We start from the raw sequence: 22,949 nt of genomic DNA on the forward strand, positions 1-22,949 counted from the left end.
AACAGTGCCCACCAATGTGTGAACCGTGCCTCCCAATGTGTGAACAGTGCCCTTCAATGTGTGAACAGTGCCCCTCAATGTGTGAATAGTGCCCCCCAATGTGTGAACAGTGCCCCCCAATGTACGAACAGTGCCCCCCAATGTGCAAACAGTGCCCCTCAATGTATGAACAGTGCCCCCCAACCTGCAAACAGTGCCCCTCGATATGTGAACAGTGTCCCTCAATGTGCGAACAGTGCAAACAGTGCCCTTCAATGTGCGAAGAGTGCCCCTCAATGTGTGAACAGTGCCCCCCAATGTGTGAACAGTGCCCCTCGATGTGTGAACAGTGCCCCTGAATGTGCAAACAGTACCCCTCAATGTGCAAACAGTGCCCCTGAATGTGCAAACAGTGCCCCTGAATGTGCAAACAGTGCCCCACAATGTGTGAACAGTGCCCCCCAATGTATGAACAGTGCCCCTCAATGTGTGAACAGTGCCCCCCCAATGTGTGAACAGTGCCTCCCAATGTATGAACAGTGCCCCTCAATGTGCAAACAGTGCCCCCCAATGTGTGAACAGTGCCCCTCAATGTACAATCATACAATCAATCATACAATCAATCATACAATCAATCATCCAATCACTTGAGTGTTGACACGTGACCTTGTATGTTTGCAGCACAGCCGATGAACGCGCGCCCGAACGTGTTTGTGTCTGTGTTACAACCGTCCGCGGACCGCTGGAGGAAGGACGGGCTCCAGATGGAGCTCCACTACCGCTCCAGTCCCGTGGGCACCCAGTTCACTGTACTCCTTAACAACATGAAGCTCATGTGTATCTTCGACTGGCTGCTCAGTGTACAGGAGTTCCTGCTCACAGATGCTGAGAACCCGTTCAAAGAAGGTGAATACTTTTGTGAAATTCAGTGACACTAAACACCCCACCCCATCACATCCCACCTCGCCCCACCACACCACACCCCACACCCCTCACCCCACTTCACTCCACCACACCCAACCTCGCCCCACCCTACCTCACCTGATTCCACCTCACCTCATCCCACCTCACCCTCACCTAACCTAACCTAACCTTACCCCACCTCACCCCACCCCACCCCAACCCACCCCACCCCACCCCACCCCACCCCACCCCACCCCACTGAGTAAGTAGCATTTCAGTAACATCAGCATTAACAAATCCAAATAAAACGTACTAAAAATAATGCCCAATACGTATTAAGGCTCGTAGATTCTAAAGCCTTTGGCATAGACGGATGATCAATGATCAGACTGTGACATAAAGCTTTCTGTCGATCACTAAAACCTAAGTTGTAAGACATATGTTATGATGTAATAACCAAGGAATGTTGTTTCAGAGCCACAGACCGAGGTGAAGACGGAGAGCCTGGGAGGGATGAAAAAGAGGGGGATGGGCCGTACATCCTCCCCCCTCACTGTGTCACGGGGCATCATGACAAGAAGGGGGCCCTTTGTAGAGGAGGTGAGTCGCATTCATCAGCACTGTACAACACTGTGTCTACTGTATTTGCTCTGCATACCTCTATGCTGGGTCAGCACTACAAGTATCGTTTCTCCCCACAGGTGAATGTACCCTTTGAGCTGAAGCTGAACATCACAGACACCCAGTTTGTCGTTGTTGAGGATGCAACCACCATCGACACCAATGCCGTCATTCTCAAGGTACAAGCAGGTTTCAGAGTGTAGCAGTAAACCTTTGATGTTTGCCTGCTAGCAATAAGCATTTGCCTCACGTTGAGGTCTCCCTGAGGCTTAGGTTCAAACTCAGGTGGTGTTATGTTATCACTACTGATAAGGTTGGTAGATGGACGAAGTGATAGAGGACAGGTGAGAGACATGATCGGAATCTAAAGCTGCAAGAGAACAATGCTGGCCTGCAGTAACTTGTTAATCTGTTTGTTTGTTTGTTTGTTTGTTTGTTTGTTTGTCGTTTAATGTCGCACTCACCAATATTCCAGCTATACAGTGGTCTGTAAATAATTGATTTTGGACCAGACAATCCTGTGTTTGACATCATGATCATCGATCTACACAAATGGGACACTATGCTGTAGTCCTGTAGAGTGTATGCAGTTCATGTAACGGGATGTAAATATGGTCCACCCGATGTAATGGCAATCTCTTAGTGACAAGAGCCTGCAGCTGTGCTTAAAAGTTGGAATGATAAGTAGATATTTAACATTCAAATTGGGAAAGGTTTGGGTCTCAAACAAATACTGGTAGACGTACTCCCATGATGTGAGGGACCCTGTTCTAGACTGCTGGGTAGTAATCATAGCCATCATCATCATAAAAAGGGGGCAAGACACCCTCAGACATCTTCCGGAGGCAAGGGACTTAACTGACTATAGAAGTCCAGTTTCCACCCTTGCCAAACTAGGCTGGAATTTCCAGGCTCAATCTTAGCGCCACCAGTGGCCATTACAAGTTATGTCCCTTCTATGTTCCTCCTATTGACCAATCAGATTCCATCTCTCATATCACACAGGCGTCGCCCAGTCAAAATAATCTGCTCGATAATCAAACAGGTCTCCTCGATAATAAAACAGGTCTGACCCTGCGAAGTGCATCAAATTGCGTGAGCAGCTTGATTAAAAGCATAAATAAATTTGCAAAATATCTGTCTACACCCAGTTCGCAGAACACATGCTTTGCAAATCATGCAGTCGACCGAAATCTGCACTTTGAAATTTCTGTTGATAACAAATTGGATGTCTAGTTTGTTATGCGATTTTAATTGGACTATGCATAGACTCGTTAGTTTAGCCAAAATGTAATAATTGCAGGCTAGTTCGGCAAGGGTGGAAACTGGACTTTATACTCCCTTGCCTCGGGAAGATGACATCAGACCCCCTCCACTATTTATATGCATCACTGTTGTAACACAAATAACTGATCATTTGCAAAATAAAGTAAAAAATGATGTTCTACCAAAATAATCACACACTTCATTGTCACATTTCTGACCACAAATGCATATTAATGGATCTGCAGAGCTGAAATTACTTACTATTTTGCTATCCCCCAGACTACGGCTGTCCTGATGTACAAGCCTCAGGCCCGAGACAAGGTGTTGCGGTGTAGTCTGCAGAGCATTGAGGTCTTCTCCTGCTGTCTCATGTCCGAGGAGGACACGTCACTGTCCATTGTGGACCCCATGACCATCAGCATCGAGATGAACGCCAACCCTCTCCCCGATCTCCGACCCAACCCCTTGGGTGGGCTTCTTGATGTCAAGGAGGCAGATCAGAGACAACTCTTACTGGAGGTATGGACACCTTGAAACACTGGAACCTGCTCAATCTGGACACATCTTTTGCTATCAATATCAGTCTGATTGACAGGTTTCAGGACTGAAATACAGCTTTGAAAGAAACTGTGTTTGGGACAAGTGGCAGTCCTTTCAGATTTTACTCATCAGGGGTAGAAACTAATAGTTTCAGTTCACTAGTCCTTATGCTGATAACATATATGGCCTTAATAATGGCAAATTTCTACTAGTCCTTATGATACCTTAACTATTGGGCAGTTTGGCAACGACTACAGGACTAGTGCCAATTTCTAATGCTGCTCATGTCATTCAAAACACTTTGTTTGTCAAACTATCAATCAATTATTACCCTAGTCACACAGATACAATGTCTTTGTTTTACACAGGACACTAAATACAACATCTATAGATGAGAACATTTTATGTTTTGAAAATTTCAAATAATCCTTTTCCATACTTCAAAGTTCTGACATTGGTACTTTTGTATGATCCATTGTTATAACTGACGGACTATTTTGAATTGTGACATGACAAAGCTGAACTTATTTGACAGGTAAACTTCAACACAATGACAATCCGTGTGTCATACCATGACATGATGCTGTTTCTCTCCATCCTCAACTCCCTGCCGCAGCAGGCCCTCCAGGCCAAGCAGAGGCACAACCAGTATACCGGCACAACGCTGCAGCATGGTAGGTGTCTAGCCCGTATAGATTTGCATAGAGTTACATCCCTTACCTTTGCCAGGATCTGCTTGTTCTCCTTTTGCCCCATTTAGTATCCTTGATCTGTCAGCACTATATCCATGCGTATGGGGTTCATCACCATTGTGCCAAGTGTCTACAACTTGCCTCATTTCAGCTGTATTTCCTCATTACGCTGTGATAGAACTGAAACACAAAGCAGTATTAATCATGAACTCATTTACTATGGAAATGTCGCTAGTCATGCCGAAGACCCGGGTTCGATTCCCGGCCGACATAGGTACAATGTGTGAAGCCCATTTCTGGTGTCCCCCGCCGTGATATTTTCTGGAATATTGCTAAAAGCGGCGTAAAACCATACTCACTCACTACTATGGAAGTATTCTCTGTGATCTGAAAATGTTCAAAATCTGTTGTCAAATTTAGGAAGCCATTGTGGCCCCAATCCACTAAGAAGCCATGGTGACCAAACAAGTCTGTTAAACCCCAAAGATATAAATCTGGGAAAAGTAGCAGTGTAAAATATGGCTGAAGTATGAGGTGTTGTTTTCCAGAGGAGATGCTGAAGAAGCTGAGTGAGCTGGGCTTCAGCCACAAGGACTGTGAGAAGGCTCTGTCAGAGTGTGATGGCAGCCAGGAGGCTGCTGCTCTGTGGCTGGCAAAGAATGCCACACATGTCCCACAGAACCACAAGCAGAACTTCGCCATCACATCAGCCGAGGTACATCATGAGGCAGACGCCTGCACAACTGCAGCTCTTTAGTGACTAAGTCGACAGAATTTATGGATGACAACTTCTTTATTTACTGTAAAGGTGACATTTCAGTATAGATCCAATATTATCTGATACTTATCCGATAACAGTATGAAGATCTATATAAAAATGTTGCCTTCACAGTATTTAACGTTGTTATCCATAAATTGTGTCTACTTTGTCATCTGTCAACTTTTAAGTAATGCCGATCAAACAATTCAGCTCACAAGTAAAGTCCATGCAGTACCATGTATAGTGAACAATATTTTTTTTAACAATTGGCGTTCGCCCGTCACGCCGAAGACCCGGGTTCGATTCCCGACTTGGGTACAATGTGTGGAGCCCATTTCTGGTGTCCCCCGCCGTGATATTGCTGGAATATTTCTAAAAGCGGTGTTAAACCATACTCACTCACGCACTTGAACAATTGTCATGTCATGGGGGCTGCAGAATTAGATGCCAGAATGTATTATCATTGTTCAAATCCCAGATTTGCACAGAATACGAATCCTGGTTTCTCAGCACCTCACCCATGATCGTGGGTTTCACTCACCTAAGACCTGCAACACTTCTTTCTTTCCTCCCACATTAAGCTGACATACCTTGATATAACTGAGCACGTTCCGAGCAGCTTTAACTTAGCACTTAGAAGCTATTGTAACCAAAGTCCACATTCATATGCCATTGTAACCTCAGTCCACATTTGGAAGGCATTGTGACCCCGATCCACACTGTGAAGACATAGCTGCCCCAATCTAGCTTAGGAGCCATTGTGACCCCAATCCACACTGTGAGGCCATGACTGCCCCAATCTAGCTTAGGAGCCATTGTGACCCCGATCCACACTGTGAAGCCATAACTGCCCCAATCTAGCTTAGAAGCCATTGTGACCCCGATCCACACTGTGAAGACATAGCTTCCCCAATCTAGCTTAGGAGCCATTGTGACCCAAATCTAGCTTAGGAGCCATTGTGACCTCGATCTACACTGTGAAACTGTAACTGCCCAAATCTTGCTTAGGAGCCATTGTGACCCCAATCTAGCTTAGGAGCTATTGTGACCCCGATCCACACTGTGCAGCCATAGCTGCCCGAATCTAGCTTACGAGCCATTGTGACCCCGATCCACACTGTGAAGCCATATCTGACCCAATCTAGCTTAGGAGCCATTGTGACCCAGATCTTGCTTAGGAGCCATTGTGACCCCGATCTTGCTTAGGAGCCATTGTGACCCCGATCTTGCTTAGGAGCCATTGTGACCCCGATCTTGCTTAGGAGCCATTGTGACCCCGATCCACACTGTGAAACCGTAACTGCCCCAATCTAGCTTAGGAGCCATTGTGACCCCGATCCACACTGTGAGGCCATAGCTGCCCCAATCTAGTTTAGGAGCCATTGTGACCCCGATCTTGCTTAGGAGCCATTGTGACCCCGATCTTGCTTAGGAGCCATTGTGACCCCGATCCACACTGTGAAACCGTAACTGCCCCAATCTAGCTTAGGAGCCATTGTGACCCCGATCCACACTGTGAAGCCATAACTGCCCCAATCTTGCTTAGGAGCCATTGTGACCCCGATCCACACTGTGAAACCGTAACTGCCCCAATCTAGCTTAGGAGCCATTGTGACCCCGATCTACACTGTTAAGCCATATCTAAGCACAGTTTGGAGCAGCGTTAACACCAATTCTCTCATAGATGTTAACCCTGGGAGATCTGTCAAAGTAAATGATATTCACTGTGTTCACACTATCATAAGATTAACTCCACCACTCTGATGACTTTCAGCTGAAGGCAGTGTCTGTGTGTCTGTGTCTGATAGATGACTGTGGAGATGCTGACGTCCCCCTGGCTGAGATCTCCTTCAGCGGTAGGTTGACTAAACACAGGTCATTATTACAACACAAACCTACAATCAAACCCTGTTGTCTTGTACTCCCGGGGCCTGTGAAATAGTTACACTTGTCCGAGGTTCTACACATCCAACTTGACTGTTTGACCTATAGCACCCTATTACCCGATTCGACACGGATAACTGCTGTAGGTCTCATGAGTTGGGTACAAAATGTCCATTTGGGAATGTTTTACCGGACCACTGGCAAAAAGTATTTACATACACATATGAAACGATCTGGTCATGCATACACTGAAGTGGGCTGAAACTGTACCTTTACTCACAACAACTCAAGGAATGTGCCTAAAGTCATAAAGATATGCAAACATTAGCGACTTATAGGTAACCATGGAGTTAGAGTAGTGATTTTTTCTCATTAAACAATACATCACGTGACTAGCCAAGGATCTGGGTAGTCCTTCTCAGTACCCATCCGACTCGAGTACCTGAGTTACCCATCCCAGCCCTAACTTATGTGCATGTATTTCACATCACTGGATTATCATGACATCACATGACTTATGATATGATGATACGACTTATTAGGATAAGTTTTAATTTATTTTTAAGTCTTTGTACAACTGGGTTAGTCTTGAGACACCTGAACTGTGTTCATTGGCTAAACCACTGGAGACACTGCAAGCGTTCGCTCGTCACGCCGAAGACCTGGGTTCAATTCCCGACATGTGTACAGTGTGTGAAGCTCCATTCTGGTGTCCCCCGCCGTGATATTGCTGGAATATTGCTAAAAGCTGCATAAAACCATACTCACTCACTCACTCTCCTACTGCAGGTATCCATTTCAACCAGACCATGGAGCCCAACATTGAAGGTAAAGCGATATTCCAGATGACCGGAGAGTACTACAACCGCAGCCTGTCTGGCTGGGAGCCCTTCCTGGAGACATGGAGGTGAGCTGCCCCTGTTTCTAGTGTTGCACTTGTCAGTTCTCTGTCAGATCACTTAGTCAGATCACTTTTCCGGGGGAAAATAGGAGCCACAGCAACTCCAGCTTGTCTTAGTAAAACCCACCAGTCTTGTTGGACATGCTGTCAATCAGTGGTTAAACTAAATAATTGATTGTTTACAGGTCAGCATATTTATACTCTTACTAATGCTGCATATCACTCTTACTCACTCACCCAATACGGCAGAGACCATGGGCTCCAGCTTGTCTTAAGAACTCTGACCAGCCTTGTTGGTGATGCTGTCAATCAGTGGTTTAACTAAATAATTGATTGTTTACAGGTCAGCATATTTATACTCTTACTAATGCTGCATATCACTCTTACTCACTCACCCAATACGGCAGAGACCATGGGCTCCAGCTTGTCTTAAGAACTCTGACCAGCCTTGTTGGTGATGCTGTCAATCAGTGGTTTGACTAAATCGTTGAATATTTACAGGAGAAATTATGTATACTTGTACTATTGTGCACTCACTCACTCACTCACTCACTCACTCACTCACTCACTCACTCACTCACTCACTCACTCACTCACTCACTCACTCACTCACTCACTCACTCACTCACTCACTCACTCACTCACTCAATGCTCGGTGTTCCGATGTCACCTCTCAGTGTACATCATCATGTTTGTGTTTCACAGGTGTTTAGCAGAGTGGAAGCAGTTTAAAGAACCAGAAGAAAAGATGTCTTTCCAGATTTCAAGTAAGTCAATTACTGCACTTTCTACTTTGTAATATTGTCAGTAGATATGAAGACATCACTTTCACATACAGCTGTGTCTGATGATGAGGAATCTGCTTGTCTATGAGCTTGTTAATGTTATTGAGGGTATTGGGTAGTCTAGTCTAGTGGTTAAAGCATACACTCATCACACAAGGTGCTGTTGTTTGATTCCCCACATTGGTACAGTGTATGAAGCCCATGATACTGAGGGAATATTGCTGATTGCGGCATAAAGCTGTACTCACTCACTCATGCTATTGATATGTTGGTTCCAGCCAATGAGGTGCTGAATGTGAATCTGACCAGCACTCTCCTGGAACAGTATCACCTGACCAAGGGCAACTGGACGGAAGACTACCTGAAGGACAACAGGTCAGGCCACGGTCTTTTATTTGAAGTTATATTTTTATCCCCCGCCCAACAAAGTTGGCGGGGAATATAGAAACGGGCTCTGTCCGTCCGTCCGTCACGTTTCGTTTCCGGAGCATAACTCAGAAACTGTGCAATATTTTTTCATGAAACTTTGCAGGTCTTTCAAGTACATGCTAAACTGGTGCCTTTTGCTATTTAGAAATTTTAGAAATTTGTGTTTTTTACGTTTCCATGGCAACAAGATGGTCTTAGGTTCCAAACTCTTCTTTTTTTCCAAAATTTCCATGACAAAGTCCACCTTGGTTAGAAAAGATTAGGGTTTGTTTAGATTAAATTATGTCATAAATTCTGCAACAGGGGCGGGGGATATAGCCCCGTTAGTGGCAAACTCTTGTTGTATTACTTGTGTTGGGAAAAAATAAGGGCTGGTTGTGTTTTATAGTGCAAGATGTTTCATATCTTCTTCATTAACTATGTATATTCTTCTGGATAGGCTTTGTTCTGTGAGAAGTTTTGAATGGCTAGAGACTACATTAGGTTTATTTGAACAATTATAATTTGATGAATCAAAGATGGAACAATTTCACAAATAAGAATGAATTAAGACTATCTTTTTTTCATTTTCTGATTGTAATTCTGTCCATAGAATCCTTTAGCAGAAAAATAAAAGTTTTGTCAAAGCTTCATATTAAAATAAAGGGGAAAATGATCTTAAAAAATCTTTAATCAAGATACAATTTTTTGCTTGTTATCTATTCACCTTTTCCCTGCTTGTTGTAAGGGCACTGTGGGAGAGGATCGGGTAGTTATAATGTGTAACAGTGTAAGGAGGTTCACCTTCATCCTGCTTGTTGTAAGGGCACTGAAGGAGAGGATCGGGTAGTTATAATGTGTAACAGTGTAAGGAGGTTCACCTTCATCCTGCTTGTTGTAAGGCACTGAAGGAGAGGATCGGGTAGTTATAATGTGTAACAGTGTAAGGAGGTTCACCTTCATCCTGCTTGTTGTAAGGGCACTGAAGGAGAGGATCGGGTAGTTATAATGTGTAACAGTGTAAGGAGGTTCACCTTCATCCTGCTTGTTGTAAGGGCACTGAAGGAGAGGATCGGGTAGTTATAATGTGTAACAGTGTAAGGAGGTTCACCTTCATCCTGCTTGTTGTAAGGGCACTGAAGGAGAGGATCGGGTAGTTATAATGTGTAACAGTGTAAGGAGGTTCACCTTCATCCTGCTTGTTGTAAGGCACTGAAGGAGAGGATCGGGTAGTTATAATGTGTAACAGTGTAAGGAGGTTCACCTTCATCCTGCTTGTTGTAAGGGCACTGAAGGAGAGGATCGGGTAGTTATAATGTGTAACAGTGTAAGGAGGTTCACCTTCATCCTGCTTGTTGTAAGGGCACTGAAGGAGAGGATCGGGTAGTTATAATGTGTAACAGTGTAAGGAGGTTCACCTTCATCCTGCTTGTTGTAAGGGCACTGAAGGAGAGGATCAGGTAGTTATAATGTGTAACAGTGTAAGGAGGTTCACCTTCATCCTGCTTGTTGTAAGGGCACTGAAGGAGAGGATCGGGTAGTTATAATGTGTAACAGTGTAAGGAGGTTCACCTTCATCCTGCTTGTTGTAAGGCACTGTGGGAGAGGATCGGGTAGTTATAATGTGTAACAGTGTAAGGAGGTTCACCTTCATCCTGCTTGTTGTAAGGGCACTGAAGGAGAGGATCGGGTAGTTATAATGTGTAACAGTGTAAGGAGGTTCACCTTCATCCTGCTTGTTGTAAGGGCACTGTGGGAGAGGATTGGGTAGTTATGATGTGTAACAGTGTAAGGAGGTGTCATCATAGCCCAGACGTGCGGATCCTTGTTCATGCTGTCAATCACTGGTTTGACTTGATTATTTACAGGCCAGAGTGGCTTAGTTGGAATATTGTGTTGGAGTGTTGTGTCAAACTCTCATTTACACACTCACTCTCCCAGCCTCATCAGTAATGACTGTTGAAGAATGGGATATCTGTTGTGAGGATATCCCCCTTCAACTAAGTGACATTTTACATAGGTACATTGTAGAGATAGGTCAAGGGGTCCTTATCATAGCCCTAATGTTAACAGTTAAAGGTTAAGGGGATCCATTGATTCAAATGCCATAGGAGAGCATCTCAAGGGACCAGGACCTCCTCAATTTTGAACCCTGACTTATGCTGTAGAGAAATCCACAATAACTGTCATTGTTTTTCAGAGACAGTATGAAGTCCCAAGTAAAGGATTCTGTCAGTCCCAGTTCACTACCATCCTCCAAACTACTCCGTCGACGCCTTCCATTCATCCCCTACACCATCCGCAACGACACAGGCTGCGACCTGTGGTACATCACTGCCATCTCGTCTCCATCAAAGTAAGGATGTTCAGAATAATTAAGAATCAATGACGATCTGGGTTGAATTGATCTTCAGCCACCCATGCTTGTTGTAAGAGGCAAATAACGAGGTCGGGTGGTCAGGCTTGCTGACCTGGTTGATGAAGGTCATCATATCCCAATTGTGTAGATCGATGCTCATGATGTCAATATGTATTCCGGTTGTCTGCAGAACTGATATCTTTATAAGCCTATGAGACCACCTCCGTGGTCTAGTGGTAGAGGGTCTGCCCGGAGACTGGAAGGTCTGGGGTTCGATCCCCAGCTGCGCCATACCTAGGGATGGTACTTCTTGTTACACTGCATGGCACTCTGGCATTAAGTGGCTGAAACAAAGACTGGTCGGCGCGAAGTCAGTATACTGTGTCTGAGTGGGGTATTCATGTTAAACTGCAGCATGGTATCTCAGTAGCTAGCACTATAAATTCGGCATTAGTCTGACTATTACAAGCAGCCACACACACACAAGCTTGCACGTCTCTTTATAAGTGCAATAATCTTGGACGCATCTTTAAACCCCATTTCACCTCACCTATAAACCTGTGACCAAGCTGATGTTATCTTGTTTTACTCTGAATTATTAAACTGCTGTCATGGAATTATGTTTTTGGAAGTAGTGACAGTTTGTGGGTGCCTCAGTGTATTAAACAAGATGAAGCAAAGGCAACTTTGTATGCCATGAATGTATTGGACTTCATATTGTAAATTGGGCGGTCGGGGAGGCTAGTGGTTTAAGCGTTCGCTTGTCACGCCGAAGACCCGGGTTCGATTCCCAACATTGGTACAATGTGTGAAGCCTATTTCTGGTGTCCCCCGTCGTGATATTGCTGGAATATTGCTAAAAGCTGCGTTAAACCAAACTCACTCACTCACTCACATTGTAAATAATTCTTCTGGCAGTATAGGAGGGAAGGCTGTAATTGCAGTTTGTATGTTTGTTTTCAGTGAACCGAAGGAAGGCATGAACGACACGGGGAATGTCCAGTCGTATGACAATGCCTACATTCAGGCCTCCGATTGGAAACGGGTCACAACTGGAGAGTCCAAACCATTTTACTTCCATCGCAGAGAAAAACTTCGACACAAGGTAGGCAACTCATTACACTCTAGCCTATGGTGTCCAGTGATCGAACTGAAGCATGCAAGTCAAGGGGTCTCCTTATCATAACCCTGATGTTACATGAACATATACAATGCCAGTTCAGAAAGTGGTCAAATGTAACAAATGTTATATTTAGGATAACACTTTCTTAGTAAAATACAGATTCAAGTACTTTTTTTGGTTGAGTCCCATCCGGGATTCGAACCCACACTTTCAAACTGAAGTACTTTATTGCCGGTTCACAAAGTCGGCGATCTAACCCACTCAGCCACTGAGGCTTCCACAAAATTGGTAGTCTAGATCCCGTACTTTGTGTACCCCTCTGACAAGTGTAAAATTGGCACGGCTCAGAGGGGTATACAAAGTACAGGATCTAGACTACCACTGTTGGACTTTCATTTTTGTGGAAGCCTCATTGGCTGAGTGGGTTAGATCGCTGACTAGATCAATACTAGAATCTGTACTTTACTAAGAAAGTGTTATCTCAAATATAACATTTGTCACTGATGTTACACGTTAAAGATAGAAGGCATTCTTAGATTCAAATGCCATTGAGAAGACCTCAAGGATTCCAGGACACTCTTGATTTAGAACACTGGGGTACACATAAGATTGCTGTCTTTGTGATGACACCGGGTAGCTAGATATGTGACATTGAACACAAGGCAGCACTGCATCTGATTTATAATTTTCGTAATGATGACATTGCAGTCACCTTTTGATTTGATTGTGTGTACACTGGGTGAAATGCATCAACTACAATGTTGTGGTTGTAGTTAGAACTGCAGATTCCCCAGGTGAGATATGGGAGTGAGATGAATCTACATGACTGCAGAGCTGAAAGTTGTGGCTCCAAGTAGCTGCCATCCTTGATAAAATAGCTGTGCTATGTTTTTGTATAGACGCTCTTTCTATAAGTTCAGTATTATCAGCAAATGTTTGTCTTGTAGAAAACCCATGGGATGCACATCAACCAGCTGCTGGTGACAGTGGCTGGCTGGCAACGCCTCACCCCCATCACTGTGGACAAGGTGGGCGTGTACTTCCGATATACCGAGCCCGACAAGAAGACACCCACTGTCAGCACGGTAAGATACACCCACGAGGTCTGGTCACACCCACAGTCAACACGGTAAGATACACTTGCGAAATCTGGCCACACCCAGTCAACACGGTAAGATACACCAGCAATATCTGGCCACACCCACAGTCAACACGGTAAGATACACTCACGAAATCTGGCCACACCCGCGAAATCTGGCCACACCCTCAGTCAACACGGTAAGATACACCCGCAATATCTGGCCACACCCGCGAAATCTGGCCACAGCAGCGAAAAATGGCCACACCCACAGTCAACACGGTAAGATACACCCACGAGTTCTGGTCACAACCACAGTCAACGCGGTGAGATACACTCGTGAAATCTGGCCACACCCACAGTCAACACGGTAAGATACACCCACGAAGTCTGGTCACACCCACAGTCAACACGGTAAGATACACTCGCGAAATCTGGCCACACCCACAGTCAACACGGTAAGATACACTTGTGAAATCTGGCCACACCCACAGTCAACACGGTAAGATACACCCACGAAATCTGGCCTCACCCGCGAAATCTGGCCACACCCACAGTCAACACGGTAAGATACACCCGCGAAGTCTGGCCACACCCACAGATAACATAGGACGATACATTCCGGGATATCTGTCCACACCCACAGATAACATAGTACGATACATTCCGGGATATCTGTCCACACCCACAGATAACATAGTACGATACATTCCGGGATATCTGTCCACACCCACAGATAACATAGTACGATACATTCCGGGATATCTGTCCACACCCACAGATAACATAGTACAGTCAAGTCCCGTTAATCCAACATGGTTGGTTGCATATGATTATGTCGGATTAACAAGTATATCGAAAAACGAAATTAAGTAGTATCAATGTTCGTTAAAAACATAGTCTGGAATGGAAGTCGCAAGTTTGAAACTGGTTCCGCAAAGCTTAAGACTCGTCTCGCATCAAAACACGAGCTGTGTACTCGTGGGCAGACGACGGAGTCGGAGTGCGAGACTGTCAGATTAACGGGTGTAGATAGCTCTGATTTAATCTGTTTCAATCATTAGTGTCAGATAAAGCCGATTGTCAGATTAACGAGTGTCGGATTTACGAGACTTGACTATGATACATTCCGGCATATCTGGTCACAGGGTCAATTATGACGTGACAAGCCAGTGATGTGAAACATTATGACATCATGATACAGGCCGACAACGAACTTGTTTGGGTTTTACAAGACAGCAAATGACCTATCAGACAGCTACTTTATGTAACAAGTACTGATCAAGACATTTACTGACATTGATGTTGATGGACTCTCTCCTGTATAGTAGGAGTGCCATGATACACCAACCTCACATAGTGATACATCTCACAATATTTATTTGTTTCTTTGTCTGTTGGGGGCACGGGTGGCCCAGTCGTCTAAGGCGCCGCGATTCGCTGTGCAGAGTTGGGTCCCTTGGGCACGCCAGAAACCTATGATTGTGGGTTCGAATCCCGGTTCGCCCCGATTATGTTTCTAGGTTTGCTAGCACCATACCCATGCTCGTGGGTTTCACCGAAGTGATAAACGTCTGAGACCTGCATCACTTCGGGCTTTCCTTCCACATTAAGCTGACACGCCGCGATATAACTGGAATACTGTTAAAAGCGGCGTTAAACCCAACTCACTCAGTCACTCTTTGTCTGTTGTTTAACGCCGCACTCAGCAATATTCCAGCTATATGACGGCGGTTAGTAAACAATCAAGACTGGACCAGACAATTCATTGATTGACATCATGAACATCAATCAACGCAATTGGGATACAATGACATGCATCAACCAGGTCAGTGAGCCTGACCAACCGATCCCGTTAGTAACCTCTTTCAACAAGCATTGTCACCTTTTACAGGAAGCATGTTTTGCTGAAGACCTATTCTAACCCGGATCTTCACGGGTCACATCTCACAAGACGCGAGCCATGATACTTGTAGATACTAAATTGTACCTTGTTTTCTATTGATATTCTCCATGTTCCACCTGGGTAATATGAGTTGGTTGCTATAGACTAGTTTGTGGTTCATCTTCCCGAGGCAAGAGAGTTAACTGACTATAAAGTCCAGTTTTCCCCAGTGCCAAACTAGGCTAGTATTATGGAGTTACATTTTGGCTGGACTAATGAGTCTATGCATAGTCCAATCAAAATCATGCACCGAAATCGAAATCCGGTTCGTAAACTGTCATGCAGATTTCGGTCGATAGCAGGATTTGCAAAGCTCACGTGATAAGACCCGTTTTATCACAATATAGATCTTGATTATCAATCAGATCATCTTGACTGGGGGCAGCCATTTTGTGTGAAGCAAAGGCAAGTGATACAAGAGGTGAAATCTGATTGGTCCATAGGAGAGACATAAAAGGGACGTAACTGGTAATAACCCCTGGCGACGCTAAGATTGAGCCCAGGAATTCCAGCCTAGTTCGGCAAGGGTGGAAACTGAACTTTTAAAGTCAGTTAACTCTCTTGCAACGGAAAGATGTTTATGGTTGGACTCATTCGTGTGGTAGTATACACTAAGATTTAGCATTTTTCTTCGTTTTAGGCAATACACAAACCCGAAAAATTGTCAGGCCTGTTTTTTGTGAAACTTTGTGAATGCACATATCGTATAAGGTATCTTCAGGTTTTGTTTGTTTGTTTTTGTTGTTGTTTAACGCCGCACTCAGCAATATATGACGGCGGTCTGTAAAAAATCGAGTTTGGACCAGACAATCCAGTCCTTGACATCATGAGCATTGATCCACGCAATTTGGATTGAAGACATGCATCAACCACGTCAGCAAGCCTGACCACCTGATCCTCAGTCACCTCTTACGTATCCTCAGGTGGATTATTTTATGTTACATCATTCTTCCCAGTTCAACATCGCGCTGATGTAATCCTTTGTCTCTCTCACTGTAGCTTTACCCAGCATGCATTGTGATCGAAGTGAAGCAGGATGGGAGTGCACGGAAGCTGATTGTGGTGCGGTCGTCCCTCGTTGTGGTCAATCAGCTGGACTGTCCACTGCAGGTTAGGATGGCCAGCACAGATGAGACAGGTGAGGAAGATCTACGATGTTCGTCCGAGGCAGTGGGTCCAATGTTCTATCACTCTTCTTTAAGTTCGAAATCATTTATTAATACATTTAGCTTTATAAGGTGAGATTTATTGTCTTTTGAAAAGATTTTAAGTGTCAAGAACCCATTTTATTTTTGAATTTTAAATAAATAATTGTTGCAATCCAAATGTTCATCTTTTGCATTCTTAACTTTCTCAGCAAGACCCCTCAATGAGTAGTGCATGTATATATTAAGTTTCTTGTCAAATTGCCTTAGATATACACTCAAAGGCAAAAGTAACTCTGATCATGTTTTTTGTCAGGTTGGTGGGTAGCCTAGTGGTTAAGGTGTTTAGTTGTTCACTCAGAAGACATGGGTTTGATTCCCCACGTGAGTGTAATATGTGGAACCTATTCCTGTGTCCACCTGCGGCTGTAGTATAGCTCATAGTCATTCATTCTAATTTATTGTTATAAACATTTAACCTAAAATTCAGTAACTTTTGCCTTTGAGTGTATCTGTGATAAACTCCATTGAACAATTCAAATTTTGAGTTGACAAAATTTCAGAGGTGACATCCTATGCTCTTTCTGCATATAGACATGCATTGTCCGCCACTGAACCTACAGGTTAGCACTCTTGTTGGCTGCATGACAGCATGTAGTTCAGTGAAACACACCTATGTCCAAAGTAGGGCTGAATATATAGTGAGAGTTCATCCCACCCCCACCCCCCACACACAATGACAGCATGTAGTTCAGAGAAACACACCTAGGTCCAAAGTACGGCTGAATATATAGGTAGAGTTCACCCCCCACCCCCCCACCCCCCCACCCCCCGCCCCCCACACACAATGACAGCATGTAGTTCAGAGAAACACACCTAGGTCCAAAGTAGGGTTGAATATATAGTGAGAGTTCATCCCACCCCCACCCCCCACCCCCACCCCCACCCCCTACACACAATGACAGCATGTAGTTCAGAGAAACACACCTAGGTCCAAAGTAGGGTTGAATATATAGTGAGAGTTCATCCTACCCCCACCCCCCACCCCCCACCCCCACCCCCTACACACAATGACAGCATGTAGTTCAGAGAAACACACCTAGGTCCAAAGTACGGCTGAATATATAGGTAGAGTTCACCCCACCCCCCCACCCCCCACCCCCCACCCCCCACACACAATGACAGCATGTAGTTCAGAGAAACACACCTAGGTCCAAAGTAGGGTTGAATATATAGTGAGAGTTCATCCCACCCCCACCCCCTACACACAATGACAGCATGTAGTTCAGAGAAACACACCTAGGTCCAAAGTAGGGCTGAATGTATAGTGAGAGTTCACCCCACCCCCTCCCCCACACACAATGACAGCATGTAGTTCAGAGAAACACACCTAGGTCCAAAGTAGGGTTGAATATATAGTGAGAGTTCATCCCACCCCCACCCCCCACACACAATGACAGCATGTAGTTCAGTGAAACACACCTAGGTCCAAAGTAGGGTTGAATATATAGGGAGAGTTCATCCCACCCCCACCCCCCACACACAATGACAGCATGTAGTTCAGTGAAACACACCTAGGTCCAAAGTAGGGCTGAATATATAGTGAGAGTTCACCCCACCCCCTCCCCCACACACAATGACAGCATGTAGTTCAGAGAAACACACCTAGGTCCAAAGTAGGGTTGAATATATAGTGAGAGTTCATCCCACCCCCACCCCCACCCCCCACACACAATGACAGCATGTAGTTCAGTGAAACACACCTAGGTCCAAAGTAGGGCTGAATATATAGGGAGAGTTCACCCCACATGACATACCTTTTAAAATGCTCCTTACCACGCAATATGTGTTGTTGTGTAAACTCTAAAAGTGTTATTGACATTTCAACATATCTAGATACATTTGCCATACATTCTGTAACTCAATGTTTCTGCACAGTACCATACCAAACTCTAGGTTCCAGGTTATAGCTTACGGGGATGACTAGCCCTTATAGTACTAACATATTAACACGACCACCCTGTCTGAAAGGCATGACAATTTTCTTGCTCTAATGATAGATACCCTTAACATCAGACAAACTGACTCTGACTAGTGCCAAGTTACATGTTTTAGTACCCTGTTTTTGAAGTGATGTTATTTGTGTGTGTGTGTGTGTGTGTGTGTGTGTGTGTGTGTGTGTGTGTGTGTGTGTGTGTGTGTGTGTGTGTGTGTGTGTGTGTGTGTGTGTGGATTATGATTACCAATAGCACCTACGGTCTAATGTAATGTAATGTAATTGGAAACAATATTCTTTTTGTCTGCCTTACAGCCCTTTAACATGATGGTCAGCTCACTAATGTTATAAGTGATTTGTGTATAACGAGATTTATGTCTATTAAAGCATGAAATAATCCTCCTTTAACCCTGATGGTTATGAACACATAACAGAGCCATAAGCATGGTGGTGATTTAATGTGGATGATTCCTGCTCCAGGATCCAAGTGTATGACCCTGCAGCGGAATGTCCCCACCCCGGTGCCCCTGCCCCAGGTGTACTGGACGCTGAAGGCTCGGCCGGCGGAGTGGCCAGTAGACTACTGTGACCGTCCCCTACACTGGCGACAGGTCATCAAGGCCGGGGAGCTCAGTGATGGCATCCGAGAGTGTAAGAGCAACGATGGTGCTGGGGAAATGTACAGGTGGGTGCAGCTTGTTGTGATCATTTGTCCGTAGCTGATGGTTGTTTCCGAAATGTGTTGCTATTAATCCATGTTGGATACGTGTAATGGGAACAGGAATGAAACATGTTGCCATACATGATGATTAAGTTGCTGTTAGTCCTCTTCAGCAAACACAGAATGGAAGAAAGTAACAAGATATTACTTCCTGTTGACCCTGCGACACAGATTGAGTAACACACAAGGTATCCGTCTTTATCCGCCCTAGCGCTACCAGGAGACCATAGGTCTCTATTCAGGCCTCAAAGTTTAAATTTTATCCAAGTAGCCATATGGCTACAAGCATTTTTTTCCAGGTAGCCAGTGGTAAAATCAAGAAGCCAATATTGTTGGTAGCCAAAAAGCATTTGAAATTATCTTTTATCAAATAACTATTATAATATGTACAAGTGATAGCACTAGTCTTGAAATTGTATATTAGTGGAAACTGTACTTGATTTTTGTTATTTGTGACTCAAACAATAATGCAGTTTATGTTACTAGATTATTTAAGTATATCCTTGCTTATCGGATGAGCATTGTCAACTGAAATAAGATACTAATTACATTCTTGTTTCCCAGGTGTATTCCCGAACATTAAATGTTTCTGGTATCCCACTCTTATTCTTGACTCCCAATGGTGATTCCCTGACAGAATAGGTCTCCATGGAGTGCCCATGCTTCACCTGAAGTAGGGGGACCCGTGAAGATCCGGGGTAGAATATGTCCTCAGCAACCGATGCTTGCCGTAAAAGGCAACTATGCTTGTCGTAAGAGGCAACTAACAGGATCGGGTGGTCAGGCTCGCTGACTTGGTTGATGCATGTCATCAATCCCAATTGCGTGGATCGGTGCTCATGATATCAATCACTGGATTATTTACAGATCGCCGTCATATAGCTGGAATATTGCCGAGTGCGGCATTAAACAACAAACCAACCAACCAACAAACCAACCTGAAGTAGGGACACTGCCTGTTGTAAGGTGTTGATCATGTTACCAAAACAGCAGTGGCGATGAATACAATTTAAATAAATGACCTCAAGGAAAACGAACTATTAATTGTGATTTCATTATGGTGTGATCACCATACTTCAGCTTATTCTATCAGCCACAGGTTGATATTGGTGATTTTAGTACAAATAGCCATCCTAGATTCTATATGAATCTGTGTCCTTCCCAGATTCTGTGTGTCAGTGCGAAGGGAGCTGTACCCCGAAGTGATCACCCTGGAGAATGGTAGCACCTCCACCCCCTCCCTGCCCGGCCACACCATCACCCTGGTGCCCCCCCTCACCATCACCAACCTGCTGCCCCTGGAGATGCACTACTACCTGAAGAAGACCGACATCTCGGGGAACCTCAAGCCGGGCAAGTCAGCAGCACTGCATGGGGTGAGATTATTACAACTCATGTTCATTATTAAGCTTGTAAGGTGTGGGGGCGTTGTCCTTACCCTTATGTTAAAACTTGAAGATTTAGATGGCCCCTAGGTTCAAATACTATTGCAGAGTGTCTCAAGAACACCAAGACCCCCCTTTAATTGCAAACACTACAACTCATCAGCATGACAGTGTTAAAGTGAGGGAGTGAGTGGTTTTACGCATCTTTTAGCAATATTCTAGCAGTATCACGGCAGGGAACACCAAAAATGGGCTTCACACATTGTACCCATGTGGGGAATCAAACCCAGGTCTTCGGCGTGATGAGCGAATGCTTTAACCACTAGGCTACCCCACTGCCCCAGTGTTAAGTGAAACAATGTTCTTGTGATCTGTGTTTCAACAAGTTGGCAGTGCCTCAACTAATGATGCTCTAATAGTATATTCAGTCAGCGGGGCATTGCCCGATGAGGCATTGCAGGTCTTACAGTTGCCTTCTACCTTCTGAAAATACTCCAGATGTGTCTCTTTCCCCTATCACATATGACTCTTTGGCTCTCTGCCCTATTGCCCTATTGCCCTATATGTCCCTCTATGTCTACATCTCTGTACCCAGGGAAATATGCCCAAAATGTGCATCACTGCCATATGAAACGTGGACAGAAGGATTCGAACCCCGTCAAAATATTGGAAGCATTCGTGCGAACACACCACTTGTTCAGGTGTGGTGTTGTTCAGGTTCTGAACAGCTGCAAGTGGCACACCGGTGGCATACGTCAGAGAAATCTCGAGCTCACCCTTGGCTTGTCACTTTATAGTCATGCTTTGATAGAGAGCTGCCTCTAACAGTGTCAAATCAGGGCACAGTTGCATAAAATGTCAAATAAGGACTTTAATAAAGCCAAATAATGTTTTTTATGTTTGTCAAATAAGGCGTTTAAACATAGTCAAATATGGACTAAAAGATTATTAAATAAGGACTAAATGAATGTCAAATAAGGACTTATTGTTGTAATTATTTTAGAAATTGTTTCTGAAATTGTTAGTTAATAAAAATATGGTGTAAATTTGAGTTTCAATTAGAAAACAGACATGAACTTTAAGTTTTGTCAAGTTATTTCTGCTGCATATCAAAGCATGTCTGCCATGTCACCCCCCAGGCTGACCTGCGCCATGACCTGCTGCTGGGCGTGCACCTGGAGAACCTCCCCCAGTGCAAGGAGCTGACCATCCCCCCTAGCACCACCAAGTACAGAGTCAAGCTGCGTGTCTACGACGACAAGAAGAGGCTGCTGGAGCTAATCCTCAGGATCAAGTCTGCCAGAGGAGGATCTCTGCAGGTAAGCCAGCATACAGCGCCCTCGCTTGCTATTGTCAGCTTGGAATCCTTGTACATCAGGGCCCTGTCCACAAAGCAATCGTAACGCTAAGGTGATCGTAACTCCCATACTTTAAGATAGACTTACAATAGTCGTAGCGCAAAGATCGCTTTGTTGAACGGGGACCAGGACTATAGTAAGGAATCCAGATCAGAATAGTTCCTCTTTACCCCAAACTTGTTGTGGAACCCGAATAATGAGGCCCGTGAAGATCCAGATAGAGCATAGGTCTTCAGCAACCCATGCTTGCAGTAAGAGGTGACTATGCTTGTCGTAAGAGGCGACTAACGAGGTCGGATGGTCAGGCTCACCGGTTGAAGCATGTCATCGTATCCAAGTTGCGTGGGTCGATGCTCTTGACGTCAATCACTGGTTTTTCTGGTCCAGACTCGATTATTCACAGATCGCCATCACATGGCTGGAATATTGCTGAGTGCAGCGTTAGACAACAAACCAGACCACAAGTTAATGTTTGAAAATGTATCTACACAATTTCCTCTTAAATATGAAGTAATTGTGCACATGTTATAAAAGGTGTTTCCTGCCTCAGTCATGCCTGAAACTGATGTGCATGATATTGAATCCTAGTTTGTTGGTTATTCTTTAAGTGTGTTCACTGAAACGCTGATATAGTGTAAAACCCAATTCACTCGCTTACTGTCATAATTTAAAATACCACATGGAGACTCTGCTATTGCCTGTGGTGACTTTGTGTTGTGATGTCCAGCTGAGTCTGCAGGCCCCGTACTGGCTTGTGAACAAGTCCGGTCTGCCGCTGATATTCCGACAGGACAGTGCTCGGGCTGAGGCGGCCGGACAGCTGGAGGAGCATGAGCTGGCTCGCAGTGTCACCCCTCTTCTCTTCAGCTTCTCGGACAAGGAGGCTCCCAATCTGTGAGTTGATGTGTTTCAAACAAGTTACTACCTTCCGCCACTGTGGTTGTAGGAATAGGTGCTGTCTGTCTGTCTTGCTTTCCACATCTGACATTGCTAGCAGGATAAAGGAAACTTTGCATTTGGCAATTTACAGAGTTATGTCCCTTGATAGTTTCTTTGTTAAAAAGGCAAGTAAAGATAAAAATAAAAATGACTGTGATTTT

The 22,949-nt window shown here is 44.5% G+C and overlaps 1 protein-coding gene across 1 annotated transcript in view; it reads left to right on the top strand.

Annotated features, from left to right (window-relative positions):
• Positions 1-22,949, top strand: part of LOC139474715 (intermembrane lipid transfer protein VPS13D-like) — a 118,615-nt gene that overhangs the window by 57,104 nt on the left and 38,562 nt on the right. The window contains exons 37-55 of the mRNA XM_071257815.1: positions 661-885; positions 1,358-1,482; positions 1,584-1,682; positions 3,049-3,288; positions 3,845-3,983; positions 4,550-4,716; positions 6,536-6,617; positions 7,435-7,552; positions 8,252-8,313; positions 8,610-8,706; positions 10,940-11,095; positions 12,062-12,203; positions 13,169-13,306; positions 16,244-16,382; positions 16,953-17,012; positions 18,866-19,070; positions 20,272-20,482; positions 21,631-21,810; positions 22,577-22,743. Coding sequence (XP_071113916.1) covers positions 661-885; positions 1,358-1,482; positions 1,584-1,682; positions 3,049-3,288; positions 3,845-3,983; positions 4,550-4,716; positions 6,536-6,617; positions 7,435-7,552; positions 8,252-8,313; positions 8,610-8,706; positions 10,940-11,095; positions 12,062-12,203; positions 13,169-13,306; positions 16,244-16,382; positions 16,953-17,012; positions 18,866-19,070; positions 20,272-20,482; positions 21,631-21,810; positions 22,577-22,743 — 2,752 coding nt within the window. The remainder of the gene's footprint in view (positions 1-660; positions 886-1,357; positions 1,483-1,583; positions 1,683-3,048; positions 3,289-3,844; positions 3,984-4,549; positions 4,717-6,535; positions 6,618-7,434; positions 7,553-8,251; positions 8,314-8,609; positions 8,707-10,939; positions 11,096-12,061; positions 12,204-13,168; positions 13,307-16,243; positions 16,383-16,952; positions 17,013-18,865; positions 19,071-20,271; positions 20,483-21,630; positions 21,811-22,576; positions 22,744-22,949) is intronic.

Source organism: Haliotis cracherodii, unplaced genomic scaffold (assembly GCF_022045235.1).
Source record: "Haliotis cracherodii isolate W230 unplaced genomic scaffold, xgHalCrac1.p SCAF_3, whole genome shotgun sequence".
Lineage (NCBI taxonomy): Eukaryota > Metazoa > Mollusca > Gastropoda > Lepetellida > Haliotidae > Haliotis > Haliotis cracherodii.